This window comes from Tachyglossus aculeatus, chromosome 14, assembly GCF_015852505.1.
Source record: "Tachyglossus aculeatus isolate mTacAcu1 chromosome 14, mTacAcu1.pri, whole genome shotgun sequence".
NCBI lineage: Eukaryota > Metazoa > Chordata > Mammalia > Monotremata > Tachyglossidae > Tachyglossus > Tachyglossus aculeatus.
The window spans coordinates 41,788,989-41,806,844 of record NC_052079.1 but is presented as its reverse complement, the minus strand read 5'-3'; the positions used below and the strand labels follow the sequence as shown (position 1 = coordinate 41,806,844).

General features: G+C 38.2%; 1 protein-coding gene across 1 annotated transcript in view; it reads right to left on the bottom strand.

Moving 5' to 3' along the window:
- Positions 1 to 17,856, bottom strand: part of ANO4 (anoctamin 4) — a 181,513-nt gene that overhangs the window by 80,818 nt on the left and 82,839 nt on the right. The window contains exons 5-7 of the mRNA XM_038756674.1: positions 16,403 to 16,504; positions 8,036 to 8,172; positions 5,415 to 5,573 (exon numbers count right to left, since the gene is read on the bottom strand). Of these exons, the coding sequence (XP_038612602.1) occupies positions 5,415 to 5,573; positions 8,036 to 8,172; positions 16,403 to 16,504 (398 nt within the window). The remainder of the gene's footprint in view (positions 1 to 5,414; positions 5,574 to 8,035; positions 8,173 to 16,402; positions 16,505 to 17,856) is intronic.

Here is a 17,856-nt window from a genome sequence, read left to right as displayed (position 1 = left end):
TTTTCTCTTGTTGCAAAATAATTTCCTATATTTGTTCATGTTTTCCCAGCAATCAACATTTCCTTTCACATGAACCTGTCTAATTATATTACACAATGAAAAATATCCTCTATTAGCCACAGTTGTTTCATTAATATATCATAATTGTATTTCATCTGGTAGATCTAAGACAAACATAAAATTGAGTTTACTGAGGTAGTTACTGGACTTCCTTAGAAAAGATGACATAAGGAAAATTGCTTTTATCAGTCTTTACTTCCTTAGTAATTAAACTAGTTTCCCCTCTTCCAACATTAACCCAGAATAATAAAATATGTTGAAAGGAGAAACCTGCAGGAAAGAAGGCAGACCAACTGATTCCTCTAACAGGAGCTTAGTCAGTGATTGGTAATCCTGTTAGTTCTCTTCCCTGTGCAGCCCAAACTGTGTCCATCCTTGATGGATAGGTATGAGTCCACCCTGAATGTACTGGGGAGATCTGACACTGCCAGATTATGTATGTTCCAGAGTAGCAGTGATGGTGGTATTTACTGGGAACCTATAAAGTGAAACATGCTGTCAAGTACTTGCAAAGATACAACAGAAGTAGAAGATACATTCCCAGTCCATTATGAATTTACAACCTAATCGGAGAGACAGGTATACAACTGACAAATAGTAGGAGCAGTAGACAGAACAAGTATCAGACGGGGTAGAACAAGGAGAAAAATGTGGAATAAATAGTTGAATATACGTTGGACAAGTTACTGAGTACTTTCTATTTTTGTATTAAACGCCCTCTTTTCCAGTGACCATTTTTGTAGATGCCATTACAGGCAATCAATCAGTAGTAATTACAGAGCACTTATACTGTGTAGATCACTTTACTACAGACTTGGGAGAATACAACAGACTCAAGTGACATGATCTCTGCCTTCAAAGGCTACTAAGATTAAACCCGCTCCACCAAAGAGGGAAGCGAATCCACTAAGACTGCCTCATCCCCACCCTGACATCCAGGCCCTCGGCATCTTCATTCATTCAGTTCAGTCAACTGCATTTATTAAGCACTTACTCTGTGTAGAGCACTGTACTAAGCACTTGGGAGAGTACAACAATATAACAATAAACAGACACATTCCCTGTCCACAACTAACTTACAGTCTGGAGGGGGAGGCAGATATTTACATAAATAAATAAATTACAGATATGTACATAAGTGCTGTGGGGCTGGGAGGGGGGACGAATAAAGGAAGCAAGTCAGGGTGATGCAGAAGGGAGTGTGGGAAGAGGAAAGACAGACTGTCAGGGAAGACCTCCAGGGAGGAGATGTGCCGTCGGTTAGGATTGAAGGGTGTGGGAGGGGAGAGAAACTGAGCTGACCACCACATTGCACTTCCCAGGATCCTGTACCAGATCCACACCACATTACTGAGGAACCTCCATCCTTAAAATTTTCAATTGGTGCCATCAGCTGGTCTGGATTTTGATAGTTTCTAGGCATATTTGGCTACCCTAAAAGATTAAAAAGATGACAAGTTCGTCCAATCAATCAATCGATGGCATTCACTGAGCACAACTACCTGCAGGAGACTCTACTGAGCACTTTGGGAGAGTTCAACAAGGCAATAAGAATTAATAGACACGTTCCCTGCCCACAAGGAGCTTAGAAATGTTAGATGAAGTAGCTGATTGATGATTTAATCAGTCATATCAGTTGAAAAGTGTCCAGGGTGAACTGCTACCACTCACAAATAATAATAAATGATAATAATTGTATTTGTAAAGTGCCTACTATGTGCTATCCACTGTACTAAGCCATGGGTTAGATAGAAAGTAATCAGGTTGGATACAGTCCCGATCCCACATGGGGCTCACAGTCTTAATCTCCATTTTATGGATGAGGGAACTGAGGCCCAGAGAAGTGAAGTGACTTGTCCAAGGTCACACAGCAGACAAGTGGCGGAGCTGGAATTAGGACCCAGGGCCTTCTGATTCCCAGGCCCATGCTCTATCTATTTGGCCATAAACAGTCATTCCATTTTTTGGAGCTGAAAGTGGGAAAGGGACAGGGCTTTCAAGACAATGGAGTTATGGTCCCAAAAAGTGCAGGACTCCTGGCAACATTATTCAGAGTAAAATGTTAAATACTAGCATTAAATGTAGTCACCCAGGTAGCTAGACATAGACAAAAGTAATGGCTGAATATGGAGGTCAATTTGATTTTTGTAGCTTAAAGGAATATGACACCCATTTGAAGCATTCCAAACTTCACAAAACAGATTATCAGTGTTAATCTCTTGGTCTTCAGAACTTAGATGCCATACAGACCCACTTTTCTGCTGTGAGACCTTGGGCAAGTCACTTAACTTTTTTGTGCATCAGTTACCTCATCTGTAAATGGGGATTAAGACTGTGAGCTGTATGTGGGACATGGACTGTATTCAATCCCAGTGCTTAGTAAATTGCTTACCAAATACCATTTTAAAAAAAGTTTTCCTTGCTGCGTTTCCCAGCACCCTGAATCACATCATCTCTTCAGCCAAACTCTAGCACTTATAATAATTGTGGTATTTATTAAGCACTTACTATGTACCAGGCACTAATTGCCGCTTTACATCTTCTTAGCACGCATGTTCATATATCTGCTTTTTTCTATCTGACCTCTCAAGTTATAAATTTTTATGTTTGCTTCTCCTGTTAGCATGCAAGCATCTTATGGGCAGGGAATGTTTCACTGTACTTCCCAAACACCTAATGCAGTGAACTGCACCAAGTGGACACTCAATTTTACAAATGAAACTATATATTTTATTTTTATCTATATAATTTAAATTCACTTTTATATACGTTATGACATATCTCTGTATAGTCAGATATCTAGAAGTTGAAATACTCAAGTATGTTCAGCAAAAACAAACCGTACTGCCACATTCTGGATAAACAGCCAGAGGAAAAAAATTGTACACTCCAGATGGGATGCAAGGAGTTTCTAAAATTATCACTCTGATGTAGGAAATGTTGCTTTTTAAAGAAGAGAATGTTTTCATTGCAAATAGAGGATGTGACATACCTCAAATATCACGAGCGAACATACACAGATTAGAAGATTCAGTCTCCTGACAGCAGCTCAGAAAGGACTTATTACTTTAAGATGTAAGACCTTTTTCTAGATCTAATAGCAGATGGATTCTAACAGATAAAAAATTTCTAAAAATTCAGAGTGAATCCAGTTTTTCACATGATCTTCCAAGTGGTAAATTCTAACCTTGAGAGTCAACAGAGTACTTTCTACAGACAAGTGACTGTGGTAATGAATGCCCTTGACTGAACCTGTCACATCATCAGAATGCATCAAAAAGGAACTTCAGCAAAAGACAAAGAACATACCCAGATTAAGGAAATCTAAACATTTAGCTCGTGTGCCATGCGTAACCCGGGATTCTCCAACACAGTTCAATTTCCACAGTTTTCTTCAACATTAGGCCACACATGAACAGAAACACACAACCTAGGGCTTATTAGTAAATATTCTGTCTGTAGGTACAAAGGATTACTTTCAGAAGATGATCAGTCAGATGAAAATTAAATGCAGTAAAAGCGGATCAAACTGAATAAATATGTGGGACAAGCAATGTGATTTAGACCCAATTTTCATTCTATTTCTTCTACTGGGGCTGGAACGAGCAGAGGAGTGAATGTGAGAGATGGTAAAGGAGGAAGACAGCACCTCTACTGAAGGGTTTGTTAGGGAAGAAAATTTAAAGCTATGGAATTGACCCCAGAAAATATCCCCTTCCCTAGACTTATTCAAGCTCCTTACTGTACCATGGAGCCTGGGGCTGCTCCCTGGAGTTTAAATAAGTCTTGATCTCCTCTCTACAACCTCACTATTGCTGATACCAACAGATAATCTGCAGCTGCAACTCAGGAACATAAACTGCAGGTGCGGGTCCATACAGACAACCTACGGATGCCGACAATAAAAAGCTTAAATTTTTGCAGCCTAGTCAGTGGGTCACTGATTGAGGTTTAGGTAGGAGTCAATAGCATCTCAAGCCTAGGTTCATACTTTTCCTGGTGCTGAAAGTAATTCCTTTATTAATAGAATGTAAACTCTTACTGAAATGTGCAAAAGGTGGGATATTGGCAATGCTAACCTCTCTAGAGCTTCCAAAACCTCCATAAAAGGCATTTTTGTCTTTCACAACCTTGCTGACTTTGCATCCGTTGTCACAGAAGCCATCACTATCACACTTATTTTCAAGATATCCTTTTCTCTAGTCCCTTATTTTCCACTGAAACAACAGTTGCCACAGCATATTACTAGATAACATGTGGGTTTGGAAAAATGCAACTATTGTGTGACAGGAGAAATGCTCCTATTCCCCTGACAGAATGATGCAGCAAACCAGGGTTCCGAATATGTGCTTAACTGACACAATGACTAACCTTTTAATTGCCTGGCAGATGCCAACCAAAGGGGCACAATTCACAAAGCATGAATAAGCAACCTGTCTTTTGATTATACAGTATTAAAAGCTAAATAATGTTACTTAATATTTAAGTGAGCTATTATAATATTTAAACATGAAGTTACAGTTGAAATAGTTTAACTGAATCCTGACATCTTTTAAGTAGGAGTTGAATACAGGGTTATCTGGCAAGAACATAGGCAACGTCATGGCTCGGTCAGATAAATGTTCCACCGGCCCAACATTCTACCTCTGATTGTGACAAGACGCTTGAAAAACGAGCAGCATGGTCTAGTGGAAAGCACACAGACCTATAAGTCGGGGACCTGGGTTCTAATTCCAGCTCTGCCACTGGCCTGCTGCGTGACCTTGGCAAGTCACAACTTCTCTGTGCCTCAGTTTCTTAACTGTAAAATGGGGATTCAATACCTGTTCTCCCCCAAATATAGACTGTGAGCCCAATTTAGGACAGGGACTGTGTCCAACCTGATTGATTTATAGCTATCCCAGTGCTTAGAACAGTGCCTGACACATGGTGATTAAAAAATACAATTAAAAAAAAATCCCACAGTGTGATGGTTGTCCTCCTTGACACCGAATCTGATCACTAAATATACTGAAGGAACCATCTTCAATTTTATATTTAGTCTCCCTATAGGAGAAGGTCTGCCCAGCAACAGCAGAATGTGTTTGGAGTAATTAAATGATGCTTCATAAGACAAAATTACAGAGGCCAGTTCTTTATAGCTGTACTTAATAGCTGTTTTCACTTAGAGACAATACTTAGAAAGTACTCTCATGGGCACATTCTGGAGAAAAATTCTTAATTCCTAGGACACAAGCACTTCAGTTTTGAAAACTGTAAAATGAAATAGCCAGTTGCCTGAAAGATACATTCCTCATTTTAAAATTATCAGTTTGAATATATGTTTTTGACTATTATCTTAGAAATGTATTTACCTCCTTCTCCATTTGTAATCCTTCTGCTCTGATATTTCTTTCAAATACTTCTCTCTTTTCTGTCTGTGGGCTTGATTTTCTATACACGAGAATGTAGTCAATACGACATTTTCCATCTCTAAAATAAAGTCCATTTGATCGATTCTTTTCCGGAACAGCCTGCATAAAAAGCAACAGGAATGAGTTTAATGCACCCATCCAGGGAGTGGGGTTATGAGATCACCATGCAGAGTTGCTGTAAGCTCATTGTGGGCAGGGAATGTGTGTGTTTATTGTTATAGTATACCCCCCAAGTGCTTAGTACAGTGCTCTGCACACAGTAAGTGCTCAATAAATAGGACTGAATGAAGGAATGGAAAAATTGACATTTTTCATTCATTCACAACTCTGAAAGAAAAGTCAGTTATCTTCCAGGAGATATCTCCTGACCGGACTTGCTAAAACGGCTGTTACACTATTGAGTGTGATGTTTAGAGGGTCACTGACTGCTTTGGATGTCCAATCCTTCTGGAGGAGTCAGCGATTCCTGAACCATCATCATCATCAATCGTATTTATTGAGCGCTTACTGTGTGCAGAGCACTGTACTAAGCGCTTGGGAAGTACAGGTTGGCAACATATAGAGACAGTCCCTACCCAACAGTGGGCTCACAGTCTAAAAGGGGGAGACAGAGAACAAAACCAAACATACTAACAAAATAACATAACCAAAGATATGGTGGAGAGCTCTTCCTGTTTCATCATCTACTCAAACCAGCTATACCAGTAGGTAACTGGAATTGTATTAGTAAGTTGGGAGTTTCTCTGAGGTACTATACTAAGAACTGTCTACAGAGACTCAATAAACTGTCCTTATTTCCATGCCTGTGACAAGTCGTGTCCATTGAGGACTTCCAATATCCATAAATGTCCAGAGATCTCGGGAGGAACTTGAGCTAAATTCAAGATTAGGATCCCTTACACAGTGAACCTAGCTTTTCCTGTCAAAAATGGTGGTAGTGTTATGTTTTCCAAATAATGAGAAGAACGCTTCGCCTAAATTAGAGCCCTATAATAGTTGAATTCCAAAAGGGCAATGCCAGGTATAAGCTAATTGGTCACCCTTATAAAAAAAAGTCTCATAAAAGAAGGGCATTTTTTGTTCTTGAAGTCAAAAACATGATTCTATTTCGGAGCCAGAAAATGAGAGTGGAAGAAAATGGTTAAGTACATTGAAAATCACTGACACATCAAATAATTGACAAAGTAAATCACTGACTGCACAAAAAAACCCAAATAAACTTAAGAACCAAACTGCTGCCCAACACTAGGCTTGGATGAAACATAAGGATAGGTAAGGATGAGAGGTAGGAATAGGGAAAAATGTACAGATTTATTTTAACCATTAATATTCAGTTAATATTTAACTAAATATTAGAGAGTCTGTGTTTGGCATTTAGCTGATTTATTACAGCTGGTTCATTGAATGGCTGTGGAAAAAGATGAAATTCAAGTATTCAGAGATTAGAATTAGATCCTAAAACAATGAGAATATTTGGGATTTTCAGGTAATACTCTGACTCCATTTGCTAGTTCTTATCACAAACTTAAGGCCAACATAGGGCTTCAGGAAGAGCCATAGTAACAAAGCACATTACTGAGACAATACTCATTTTACCAAATTGACATGACATAGATCTATAGCTATAGTCACTCAGTAGATAAGTGGAGGAGCCGGGACTAGAACACAGGTCCTCTAACTCCCAGCCCCGTGCTGCCCAACACTAGGCTTGGATGAAACATAAGGATAGGTAAGGATGAGAGGTAGGAATAGGGAAAAATGTACAGACTTATTTTAACCATTAATATTCAGTTAATATTTAACTAAATATTAGATAGTCTGTGTTTGGCATTTAGCTGATTTATTACAGCTGGTTCATTGAATGGCTGTGGAAAAAGATGAAATTCAAGTATTCAGAGATTAGAATTAGATCCTAAAACAATGAGAATATTTGGGATTTTCAGGTAATACTCTGACTCCATTTGCTAGTTCTTATCACAAACTTAAGGCCAACATAGGGCTTCAGGAAGAGCCATAGTAACAAAGCACATTACTGAGACAATACTTATTTTACCAAATTGACATGACATAGATCTACAGATATAGTCACTCAGTAGATAAGTGGAGGAGCCGGGACTAGAACCCAGGTCCTCTAACTCCCAGCCCCGTGCTTTTTCCATTGGGCCATGCTGCTTCTCTAATGTGTCATACGTCCAAAGAGTGCTTACACATATTATCTTAAATGTTTGCAATGTGTGACTAAAAACAGTTCATGAATACTTCAGAACTAGATAATACAATTATGAGAATCAATTTATTTTAAAAGCATACCCTCTCTACCACCCTAGGATTTGTTTACTGAGAATGCTTTTAATATTTGTGTTTTCCACATTTGTGGAGCTAATTAGTGTTTATGGGATTAATTAAGGTTAGGATTGACTAATATAGACTAACCATAGAGTAAAAGAAATCCAGTAGGACTATGCTTTTAAAACAAAGGAGAAACAGACATTCTATTATGATCAGTCTGTCAAAAGGATCTTAAGTCAAAAATTACGTTTTATATTTTTACGAACTCTTACCTCTCCCAATGTTTCCAATCTACTAGCATCATCTGAAGTACTGGTCAAATTACCAGGGTGAAGTAAGGAATCATCATCTTTGCAAGGACTGTTGACACCTTCTAATTCATCAAAAAAAATGTTGACATCCTTGGCCACTAAACCAAAATAAAAGGAATAAACATGATGTTAAAAATCTGGGGTTTTAAAATGCCTCATTTCCACTTGCAAAAAAAATATCCGGCATTTTAAACTTAATGCTCCTCGGGGCTAAGGATGTCAGGTAAATGACCTAAATGTGTTTATACAGTATCATTACAAAACATTCTCCTGAAAGATCCGTGCCATATAAAACACATATCTTTCATTCATTCATTCAATCATATTTACTGAGTGCTTACTGTGTGCAGAGCACTGTACTAAACGCTTGGGAAGTACAAGTTACCGTAACAGCTGATTTCATTTTTCACTTTTCCCCCCGAGAAACTGACACATCTACATTATTTGACCAAATGCCACTCTCACCAGCTCACCCTATAGAATAAAAAAAAAGAATCTATAGCTTGCTGCTTGGTCATAAGGAATCATATAAACAGTGGCTTGAGGACACCGAGCATGATGTTATATTACCAGTTTTGCAACTCAGCATGATAATATGCTTTCAAAGAATAAATTATGAAGATATGTGCTTAGCCTCTTTCCCCCCAAATGTGAATAGTAATTGTGAAATGAGTAGAGAGAAGGGAACAAATTGACACACTGCTGATGCTACACGTTTAAGAAGAATTGCTTAAGGAAACATTCAAGTTCAATACTGTCTTCCTACCAAAATGCAAGTGACAGTTCAATTAAACAGTACTGGAAAGGAAAATATCATATTTACTTGAATAATTTCTCCACTGCATAATTTCACTCCCTTTCCCCACCCCATGTTTTAGAGGAGGAAATAAAACATTATTTTTAAGCAGTGATAGTGCACAGTCTCCTGCTACAGAGGGCTTTCGTTTTTTTTAAAGGTGCATGCACATATGCCAGAAGGAAAATATTCATTCTTCATTCATGGTCAGGACACCCAGAATACAGCTTCAAGCTGGGTAGGTTTGGGGTTTGGGTTTTTTGGGAGGTTTTTTTTTTTTTTAATGTGCAGGTACATCCCAGGAAAGGATGAAGGAGGGTGGGTTTATCACAATTGACTGCCTATTGAACGTATGAGAGAGTGCAATACAAGTACCTTAGCTTTTTCTTCCTTCTCCTCTTCTTCCTGCTTCCCTTACTGGTCATCTTACATCCCCTAGGTAAAAGTCCCTCCCGTTCTGGGGTTGCCAAACTTGTGCAAAAAAATGGTGCAGTTATTCTAGTATCCATATGGGGCTCGCAGTTGAAGGGGCAGGGAGAACAGATTTTACAATTTACAGATGAAGGAACTGTGTCAAGGAAAATATTCATAACTTGAGATTTGATATTTCAACCACGGAAGGAAGAAGTCAAAGATTCGGCTCTTGTTTCAGCATTGACTAGACAGGGAAGACAGTGGACCATTGGGTGTGGAACTGAGGAACTGAAATATTTCAGTAAGTCAACAGTATCTGAGCACCTATGTACACAGCTGTGCACTGAGTCTCTGGGAGAATGTAACAAAAGCAAAAAAGACACGGCCCCTTTCCTCTAGAAGCTTTCTCATATATAATACAAATTATGGGACCTGTGTATTGGGGTAAGAAATCCTTTCAATTTAGACTCTTCATTTGCCTGATATTACTGACAAAAAATATCTGTTGCTTTGACTGAGACATTAACAATCTGAGATTCACAATCCTGGGGAAGTTTCAAAGCACTGCAGGGGGTATCAACATTATGGAAGAAAAGAGAGACAAGTATCGGAAATTCTAAGGGAACCACAATAAGCAACAGGAGGTCAGGAGCAGATGAGGGAACCCAGGATTAGAGGTACCTACGTGCTATTTTCTTTTGTCACCTGCTGATACAGTTTTCTACTATTCCAGGAGAGCTTTACTCCAAGAATTACTTTGTACAACAGTATTTATTGAGTACCTATATGCAAAGAGGTTGGGTGAGTCTAACAGAAGACGTGATACCTGCCTCATAACCAGAATTTGGAAAAGGACTGTTAAAGGAAAAGGAGACAGTTGAAAGTATCTTTTTTAAAAAGTGCCAAAAAATTCAAATACAAAGGAAAGGGAAAAACTACTAAGCTTCTCCAAACATGGAAAGTTCACTTCAGGAACTAAGAGAGATTTGGTCTTGATCTTTGGTTTTAAAGGAAGTTGGTTACTGGTCGTACATCAGATACTACTCGACAACTTCATACTTCCATGAACATTTCCCTTAAAATTCTGCTGAGTTCAAGAAGTTCTCTACCACAGAGTGCAAATTTACAATCAAGCCCTCTACTTTATTATTCTAAGAGACACAGCTGCGGGATCCTAAAACAGTTATCTCGATGAATTGGATTGAAGACCTTCCCTCTCGATCACTCACTATTGTTTGGATCATAAAGTTACCAACAGTTTGCAGCCAGTTGAGAGTTTTGTGAAATCAATGCCTCTGAGCAGTCTTTCAGTAGTCCTAAAACACTCATGTACCCATTACAAATAACCATCTTTGGGCACAACTTCAGAAGATGCTCTGTTGTTATATCAACCAATCTTAATCATTCTTATTACATACGAATGTAATATTTCCACTGAAGAAATAAAATAATCTTAGAAATACCTTTCTTCAGGGCAATATTCACTAGAGAAACGTTCTACTTTCTTACTAGACCAATTTCTTGAAATTTATGCTGTAAATGGAAAATGTACTATCTTTTACTTGAATTCTATAGGGCACCAGCCCTTAGATTTTTATGCCTACTATGGAGGGGCAAATTTGCATCATTAGGCCCAAAAAACTGTAAACCCTCTCAATAAGGTGATAAATAGTCCAAATAGCACAGTTCACTAATTTAAAATATAGAACGATAAGGTCTTCAAAAGGTCTTAGCCATTTTTAGGTAGCTTTACAAGGGAACAGATTATACAGTGAGAGAAGCCGAGCACCTTTGTGGAAAGAGCCCGTGCATGGGAGTCAGAGGTCACGGGTTCTAATCCTGGCTCTGCCACTTGTCAGCTGTGTGACTTTGGGCAAGTCACTTCACTTCTCTTGGCTTCAGTTACCTCATCTATTAAATGGGGATTAAGATTGTGAGCCCCATGTGGGACAACCTGATAAACTTGTATCTCCCACAGCACTTAGAACAGTGCTTGGAACATAGTAACCGCTTAACAAATACCATAACAATTATTATTATTATTATTGTTAGTGAGAAACGACACAAAGGAAATATTTAGGAGATAAATGGGCCCTGATGGATCATTCTCACTCTAAAAATTTTTAGTTCTCATTTCTACCTTCCTAATGCAGTAAAGTAACCAAAGACATAGGTATCCCTTAAAAGGGAAAGTTCCACAGAGATTAGGAAGTGTTGGTAGAGAGATGTAGAGGTGAGAGAAAGTCAGTTTTACATATTTAAAAATAATACGGTAATTTGTTTAATAAAACACTCAGTGACTGATTTGAGTAACCATGAAAAAACGTGCCCAAAATTCAGTTACACCCAGTTATTATTTTGAGGTTGCGTTCTTTCAGAACCCCTTATTAAGGAAAACTCACATTACAGATCTTATCTAGTGTCCAATGCCACCCACCTGTACACAACCATTTTTTCCATCATACTGTGCAATATCCAAGACACAAGACACTCTTTATCACAAGAACCTTCCCTAACACTGCATTTTGGATAAAATGTCCTACAGAGTCAAACTGCATGTCCTGGAAAAACTAACTTTATTGTAATGCAAGCTTATTGCTGTTATGGTACACTTGTCACAAAATTCCCAAAACACCCTCAACGAGAAAATTTGGGTTATGTGGTGTTTCACAGAAGTTGATGATTAAAATTGAAGTAATTACATATGATCTAGGCATTCCCACTTTAATTTTAGAAACCTAACAAGATCATCAGAATTGTTAACAACAAAAGTAATTTAAAAAGTCTCACAGGCACACATTTCACCTAAATCATGCCTTGTTCAAGGGGATCACTAATAATTTGAAAGTACCATGTCCAATTTTTGCATCTAGGTCAATTCAATTCTTTCAAAGCTGGAAGACATACTACCTCAGTGTTGACATCATTCCAATACTCAACAGATCATTATTTTGAAAAAAGTGAGGAAATTACAAATATTTTGTCCTAGTTTAGGTCTGTGACAGCATTTGAATGGTTAAGAAGATGGCTACCTATAGAAGCCTAAAAAAATCACCTAGCTAAAGTACAAATCCAATTTTTTAAAAATATATCCTATATAAATCAAATTATAGTTTTTCAATGGGTCAGGGGTAACGCTTCTTATGAACCCTGGGTGAAGGAGAATTTGTGTTAGTACATACGCTTTGACTAATTATTAGTCATGCACACTGTTTCTTCTGCCATCACATCCTGTCCTACCCTGACAAACTCATGTGGCCCGAAAATTGTTCCCTAAATAATTAACAGTTGTCTATCCAATATCACACACTACAGAAGAACTAAGTGGAGTGGAAAGCAGCATGGCCTAGTGGATAGCGCTCAGCCCTGCTAGTCAGAAGGATCTGGGTTTGAATTCCGGCTCTGCCATTTGTCTGCTGTGTGACCTTGGGAAAGTCACTTAACTTCTCTGTGCCTCAGTTACCTCATCTGAAAAATGGGGATTAAGACTGTAAACCCCGTGTGGGACATGGACTGCGTCCTATCTGATTAGCTTATACCTACCCCAGTGTTTAGAACAGTTCCTGGCACATAGTAAAGTGCTTAACAAATACCATTTAAGAAAAAAAAAATGTGGTGAGATAACAGGTCATAAACTTTAACCCTTAGCCAGAAAATCAGTGTGCTTATGTTCTATATCGAAATAGCTTTAAAATCAAAATGTATAGTTTCAAAAATTGGCACAAAACTCTCAGTAGTCTCAAACATAATTTAAAGTTTTACCCAGTGAAGTGGGCATACGGTTCACCTTCAGTGGGTTCTGGGATTGGAGGCGAGGGGAGCTATGACCTAATCCTTTAGGTCAATGAGGGAAAAACAGAGACAAACCACAGGAGAGGGAGTCAGTGGAAAAAAAGTGTGGGGTGGGCTAGCTACAGATGCCACCCTACCCAAGTCATTAGCTTCACCCCCTTGATTCCAATTCTAATAGGTAATGACTCCTTCACCCACATGTAATTAGCACCACTGACCCCTGATGATTTAGCTAGCATTAAAATATTTCTGATACAGGTTTATGGTTTGGTGAACTTCATTCATTACTAATTTTCTACTTCAAAACAGGCTGTTCCTAAGGGTTTTATAGAACATGTCAGTATCAAGGAGCCTGCTGTTAAGTTTTTCAAACAATTTTCAAGTATAATTGCAAATTACTGTCAGAACTCCACATGACAGCCTGGCTTCTGCCTCCTTCAAATTTAGCTTTACATCCTATATTGCCATTCTTTCTTCTGGTCAGCAACAGTAATTTCTCAATCAATGGTATTCACTGAGCAGTTACTATATGCAGAGCATTATACTATGAGTTTGGGAAAGTACTATGCAGTAGAACTGGTAGACGAACTGGTAGACGTGATCCCTGTCCATGAGGAGCTTACAGTTAACCCTCACCAACCATTTCAACACTTCAAGGGTACCTTGGAGCTTCCAGTGTCCCCACCTCCGCCTCTAACGTCTGATAACTTTGTATGTAAAATACCAACTTGCAAGTGCTGACTTCTCCAAATCCTCCTCTGGCCCTGTCAATACTCTCTTGTCCCCATTTCCACTTTTTGTGTCAAGAAGAGGTCTTCCATTTGCTCCCCAAATCTACCCCTTCTCCCAGTGCTTTTGACCCCCTCCATCCACTCTCATCTCTTAAAAACACTTGCTCCTAACCTCCTCCCTGCCTTTACTGACATCACTAACCTTTCACTCTCCTCAGTTCATTTTCCTGTGCCTTCAAACACAACAAATTCTCTCCCAAATCCTAGATTCCATTGCATCCTCTTGGCTGTCACCTCACATCCTTGTTGCCATTCATGCCCAAACTCCCTGAAAGGGTGAAAATTACTTTTTATGCTCTTCATTCTGACACTTTGCTCAGCAAGACATCCAATGACCACTTGTTAGTCAAATCTAAAGGAGATTAAAGATGGTTAGGACAATAAATAGACTCTACCTTTACTCTCTCAGCTTCCTTTGACACATCACACTCCTGGAAAAAGTTTTTGATGTTGGGCTTCCCCCAGGCCTGTAAAACACTTGGCCATTTCAGAGATTCTAAATTTCCATGATATGTACGGTTCAGAGCCACGGAAATCCAAAGGGATGATGAGAATTAAATTGAGTAGGCCAGTAGTAGATGAATACTGTGGGAACTCTGGAACCCAAATAGACACTGGAAATAATCGAGGAGCCTAGATATTTCACATAATAATAATAATAATAATAATAATAATAATGATGGCATTTATTAAGCGCTTACTATGTGCAAAGCACTGTTCTAAGCACTGGGGAGGTTACAAAGGGATCCGGTTATCCCACGGGGGGCTTATAGTCTTAATTCCCATTTTACAGATGAGGGAACTGAGGCCCCGAGAAGTTAAGTGACTCGCCCAAAGTCACACAGCTGACAATTGGCGGAGTGGGATTTGAACCCATGACCTCTGACTCCAAAGCCCGCGCTCTTTCCACTGAGCCATGCTGCTTCACATGTACATGTGACCTAATGTTTTCAGTTTGGACAACTATCTGGACATATTCTGCATGAAACTATTTGTAATGATAGAACAAATCTATGAATTTCAAATAATAAATTATTTTGTGACTACAGAATAGAATGAATCTGGTTTGTATATGTAATTGGACCTACTTCTTTTTACTCTATTTTCATTATCATTTTCTATTTTAATTACGAATAATGTTCATTAATCTGTTGTTCAAATCAATTATCCCCTCGAGTTTAGACTCCAAACAAAAGGAGACATAAGTAAATACACATAAATACAATTTTATTAATTTATGCAATTTTGAAAGTTATTTCCTACTGCTTCAGCACCTTGAATTAGGGAGCATAATCGATTGAACAGAATTTAATCCTATTCTACAATAAGAACTTCACTAATGTGAAAGGATTCTGTGTTTGATCCTGGTTGACAATTAGAAAAGCAGTTTGAATACACCATAGAACTGATCCACTTTCTATTCAAGTCATTAAATCACATAACCTTACGATTTTCCACGATAATTTATATTTCCTCCAACTGTCTTACATTAAATTCACTTTTTGTGGAGAAACATAATTGAGGTTTCAGACACTGACTCAAAGGACAGAATGGCAAAAACACAAAAATGTTCCTGTCTAGTTATCTTTTGAAAATATTGTATCCTTTCTTCCCAAGACTTCTATCCAATCTTTCAAAAACACTGATAAGAGTAGTGAATGAACACTTCGATTCTGGTTTCAGCAACACCACTGATTTGCTGAGTAACTTGGCATTCACACCCTCTGAATCTCAGTTAAGTCACACATGAAATGAGGAGAAATGTCTCCTCATCTCATTCCGGTACGTAAAGACAAATGAAAATGTTTATACCTTTTTGAAAGAAAGGCACTATGGAAATCCACGGAGGTCTGAAAAGGCACTATGGAAATCCAAGGAGGTCTGACACATAACCAATGTCAAAGTTAACTTCACACATTTAAGACCTAAACCTTTCAACTAGAAAATATTATATTTTATATTTTAAATTCTATATATATATTAAAAATAACATACATATTATAACATGACACATTATTGTACTTCTTTATTAGGAAAGCAGCCTGGCATGTTGGGGGTTCTAAATACAAATCTGCTACTGGTTTGGGAAAGTTGTTGCTTCCGGATACATGAAAATTGGTCTTGAATCACCGTTTTCCAAAGGATTTAGTGAGATTGACAATGCTTTTTAAAGCATAATTTGGCAAGTCAATTTTAACAGTACAGCTCTTATTTTGAAGCAATATCATCAGTTCTATTTTATAAGTACTCACAATGTCTGTGCAGCTTGAGCAGCCTATGAGTTCTGATAAAAGTCTTTCTAACCAGTCTCCTTCAGGACCCAAAACTTTAATTTCTAGAGATGCCAAAAGTTTAAGCTTAGTATAACCATTTCCCCCTTTCTATGCAATTGTTCTTTGTAATTTCTCAGATCCTTCTGCCTATAAGAGCAACATCACCTTTCAGGTGTCCAGTCCAGTCAGATTATCCAATTTTTCAAGTAATTGGTCACAATTTCTGTGTTTAAAACCCCCTTGAGAGTCGAGTAAAACTTACTTTCTTGTATTGCATTAAGTATTTCTGAAAAGTCCACATCACTCTTTTGGCCATCTTGCATTTGCATATCCAGCTGGAAACCTTGCAAATCCACACTTCCTTCTAAAGAAATGAAAGATATTCATGGAGTTTGCAACTGTTTATCAGAAAGCCCAGCATTGAGAGTACTAGAAGCAATGCCAACTTCTGAAATGGATACCGCCAGCTGGTTTTCAAAGTAGAATGCCATCCTTCATAATCTTTTTTCTGCATTGTGGCATCTATCTTATGGAGGAAGGGAGTGTTTTTTTCCCCATTAAAAAAAAATGAGGTTAGTACCTCTATCATTTGTTCAATTCAAACACTTTATTTATCACTAACTTCCCACATCAGTGAATCATCTTAGCCAGTGCCCCAAGTATTAAATGTGACCTAAAATTCTTGATAGTTGAAAAATGTCCTTAAATATCTGCAATTACTGGCAAACGTTTGTTGGTGTTCTCATTCATTTCCAATCATAAACTATCCATGAACACCCTATTAAAATAACTGAAAATAAATCAGTGTCATCCACCTACACCAAACAACACGTCATGCACTGAGCCATAAATGGGATACCATACAAATATGCTGGATTGAAAGACAACTGCAATGATTATTCCTCTCCTATTACCACGTTAGTGGTATCTGTTTAGGAGAGTAAGACTATTTTTCTGGTCTTTCTACCCCCACAGCTGGATGAATATTGTGCTCCTTTAAATGCAGCACCCAAAAAGTAAAACAGCTGCTACGCTTGAAGATACAGGCTTGCACTTGAAGAAATTCTGCAGATGCCTGGAAGCAGCATGCACTTGTTTAGGAGTTCAGCTTTTCCTTACATTGGCGAAAACATGCACTTCTGAAACAACTCAGCTCTAGAGGTTTGATGGACAATGATTTCTGGGATGAATGAAAGACTGGATACCCTGCCTCATGATTTGATAAGGAATTATTTTTTGCAGGGATAGGAATCATTCTGCCTTGGATATTTACATTTTATTATCTTGAAAGCCCAAACTAACAACTATGTCCTAGTGTTGACAGTGAAATGTTCTGTTCAACTTCAGATGCAGTTGCCTTTGAATCTGCTTCTTATAAGCCCTGATTTAAGGGGACTGGATAAAATTCTTACTTCAGTCTTTTATGGGCAGAGAAGAGGGTATACCAACTCTTATATGGTACTCTTCTAAGTACTTAGGACAGTGCTCTGCACACAGTAAGCACTAAATAAATACGATCAAGTAATTACATTTCAGCAAACTAAGGGGGCTTATATTCCTTTGCCTTGGGTATTTGCATTTCATTATGTGACCACCTGTGCATCCTTCTAACAAACCAATTCTGAAATTACATAGCAAGGGACAGAAGTTAAAAATGCCCTACACACTTTGCACCTGAGAGCAAAAGGAGGATATTTCTTCTAGAAAAGCTCAAAC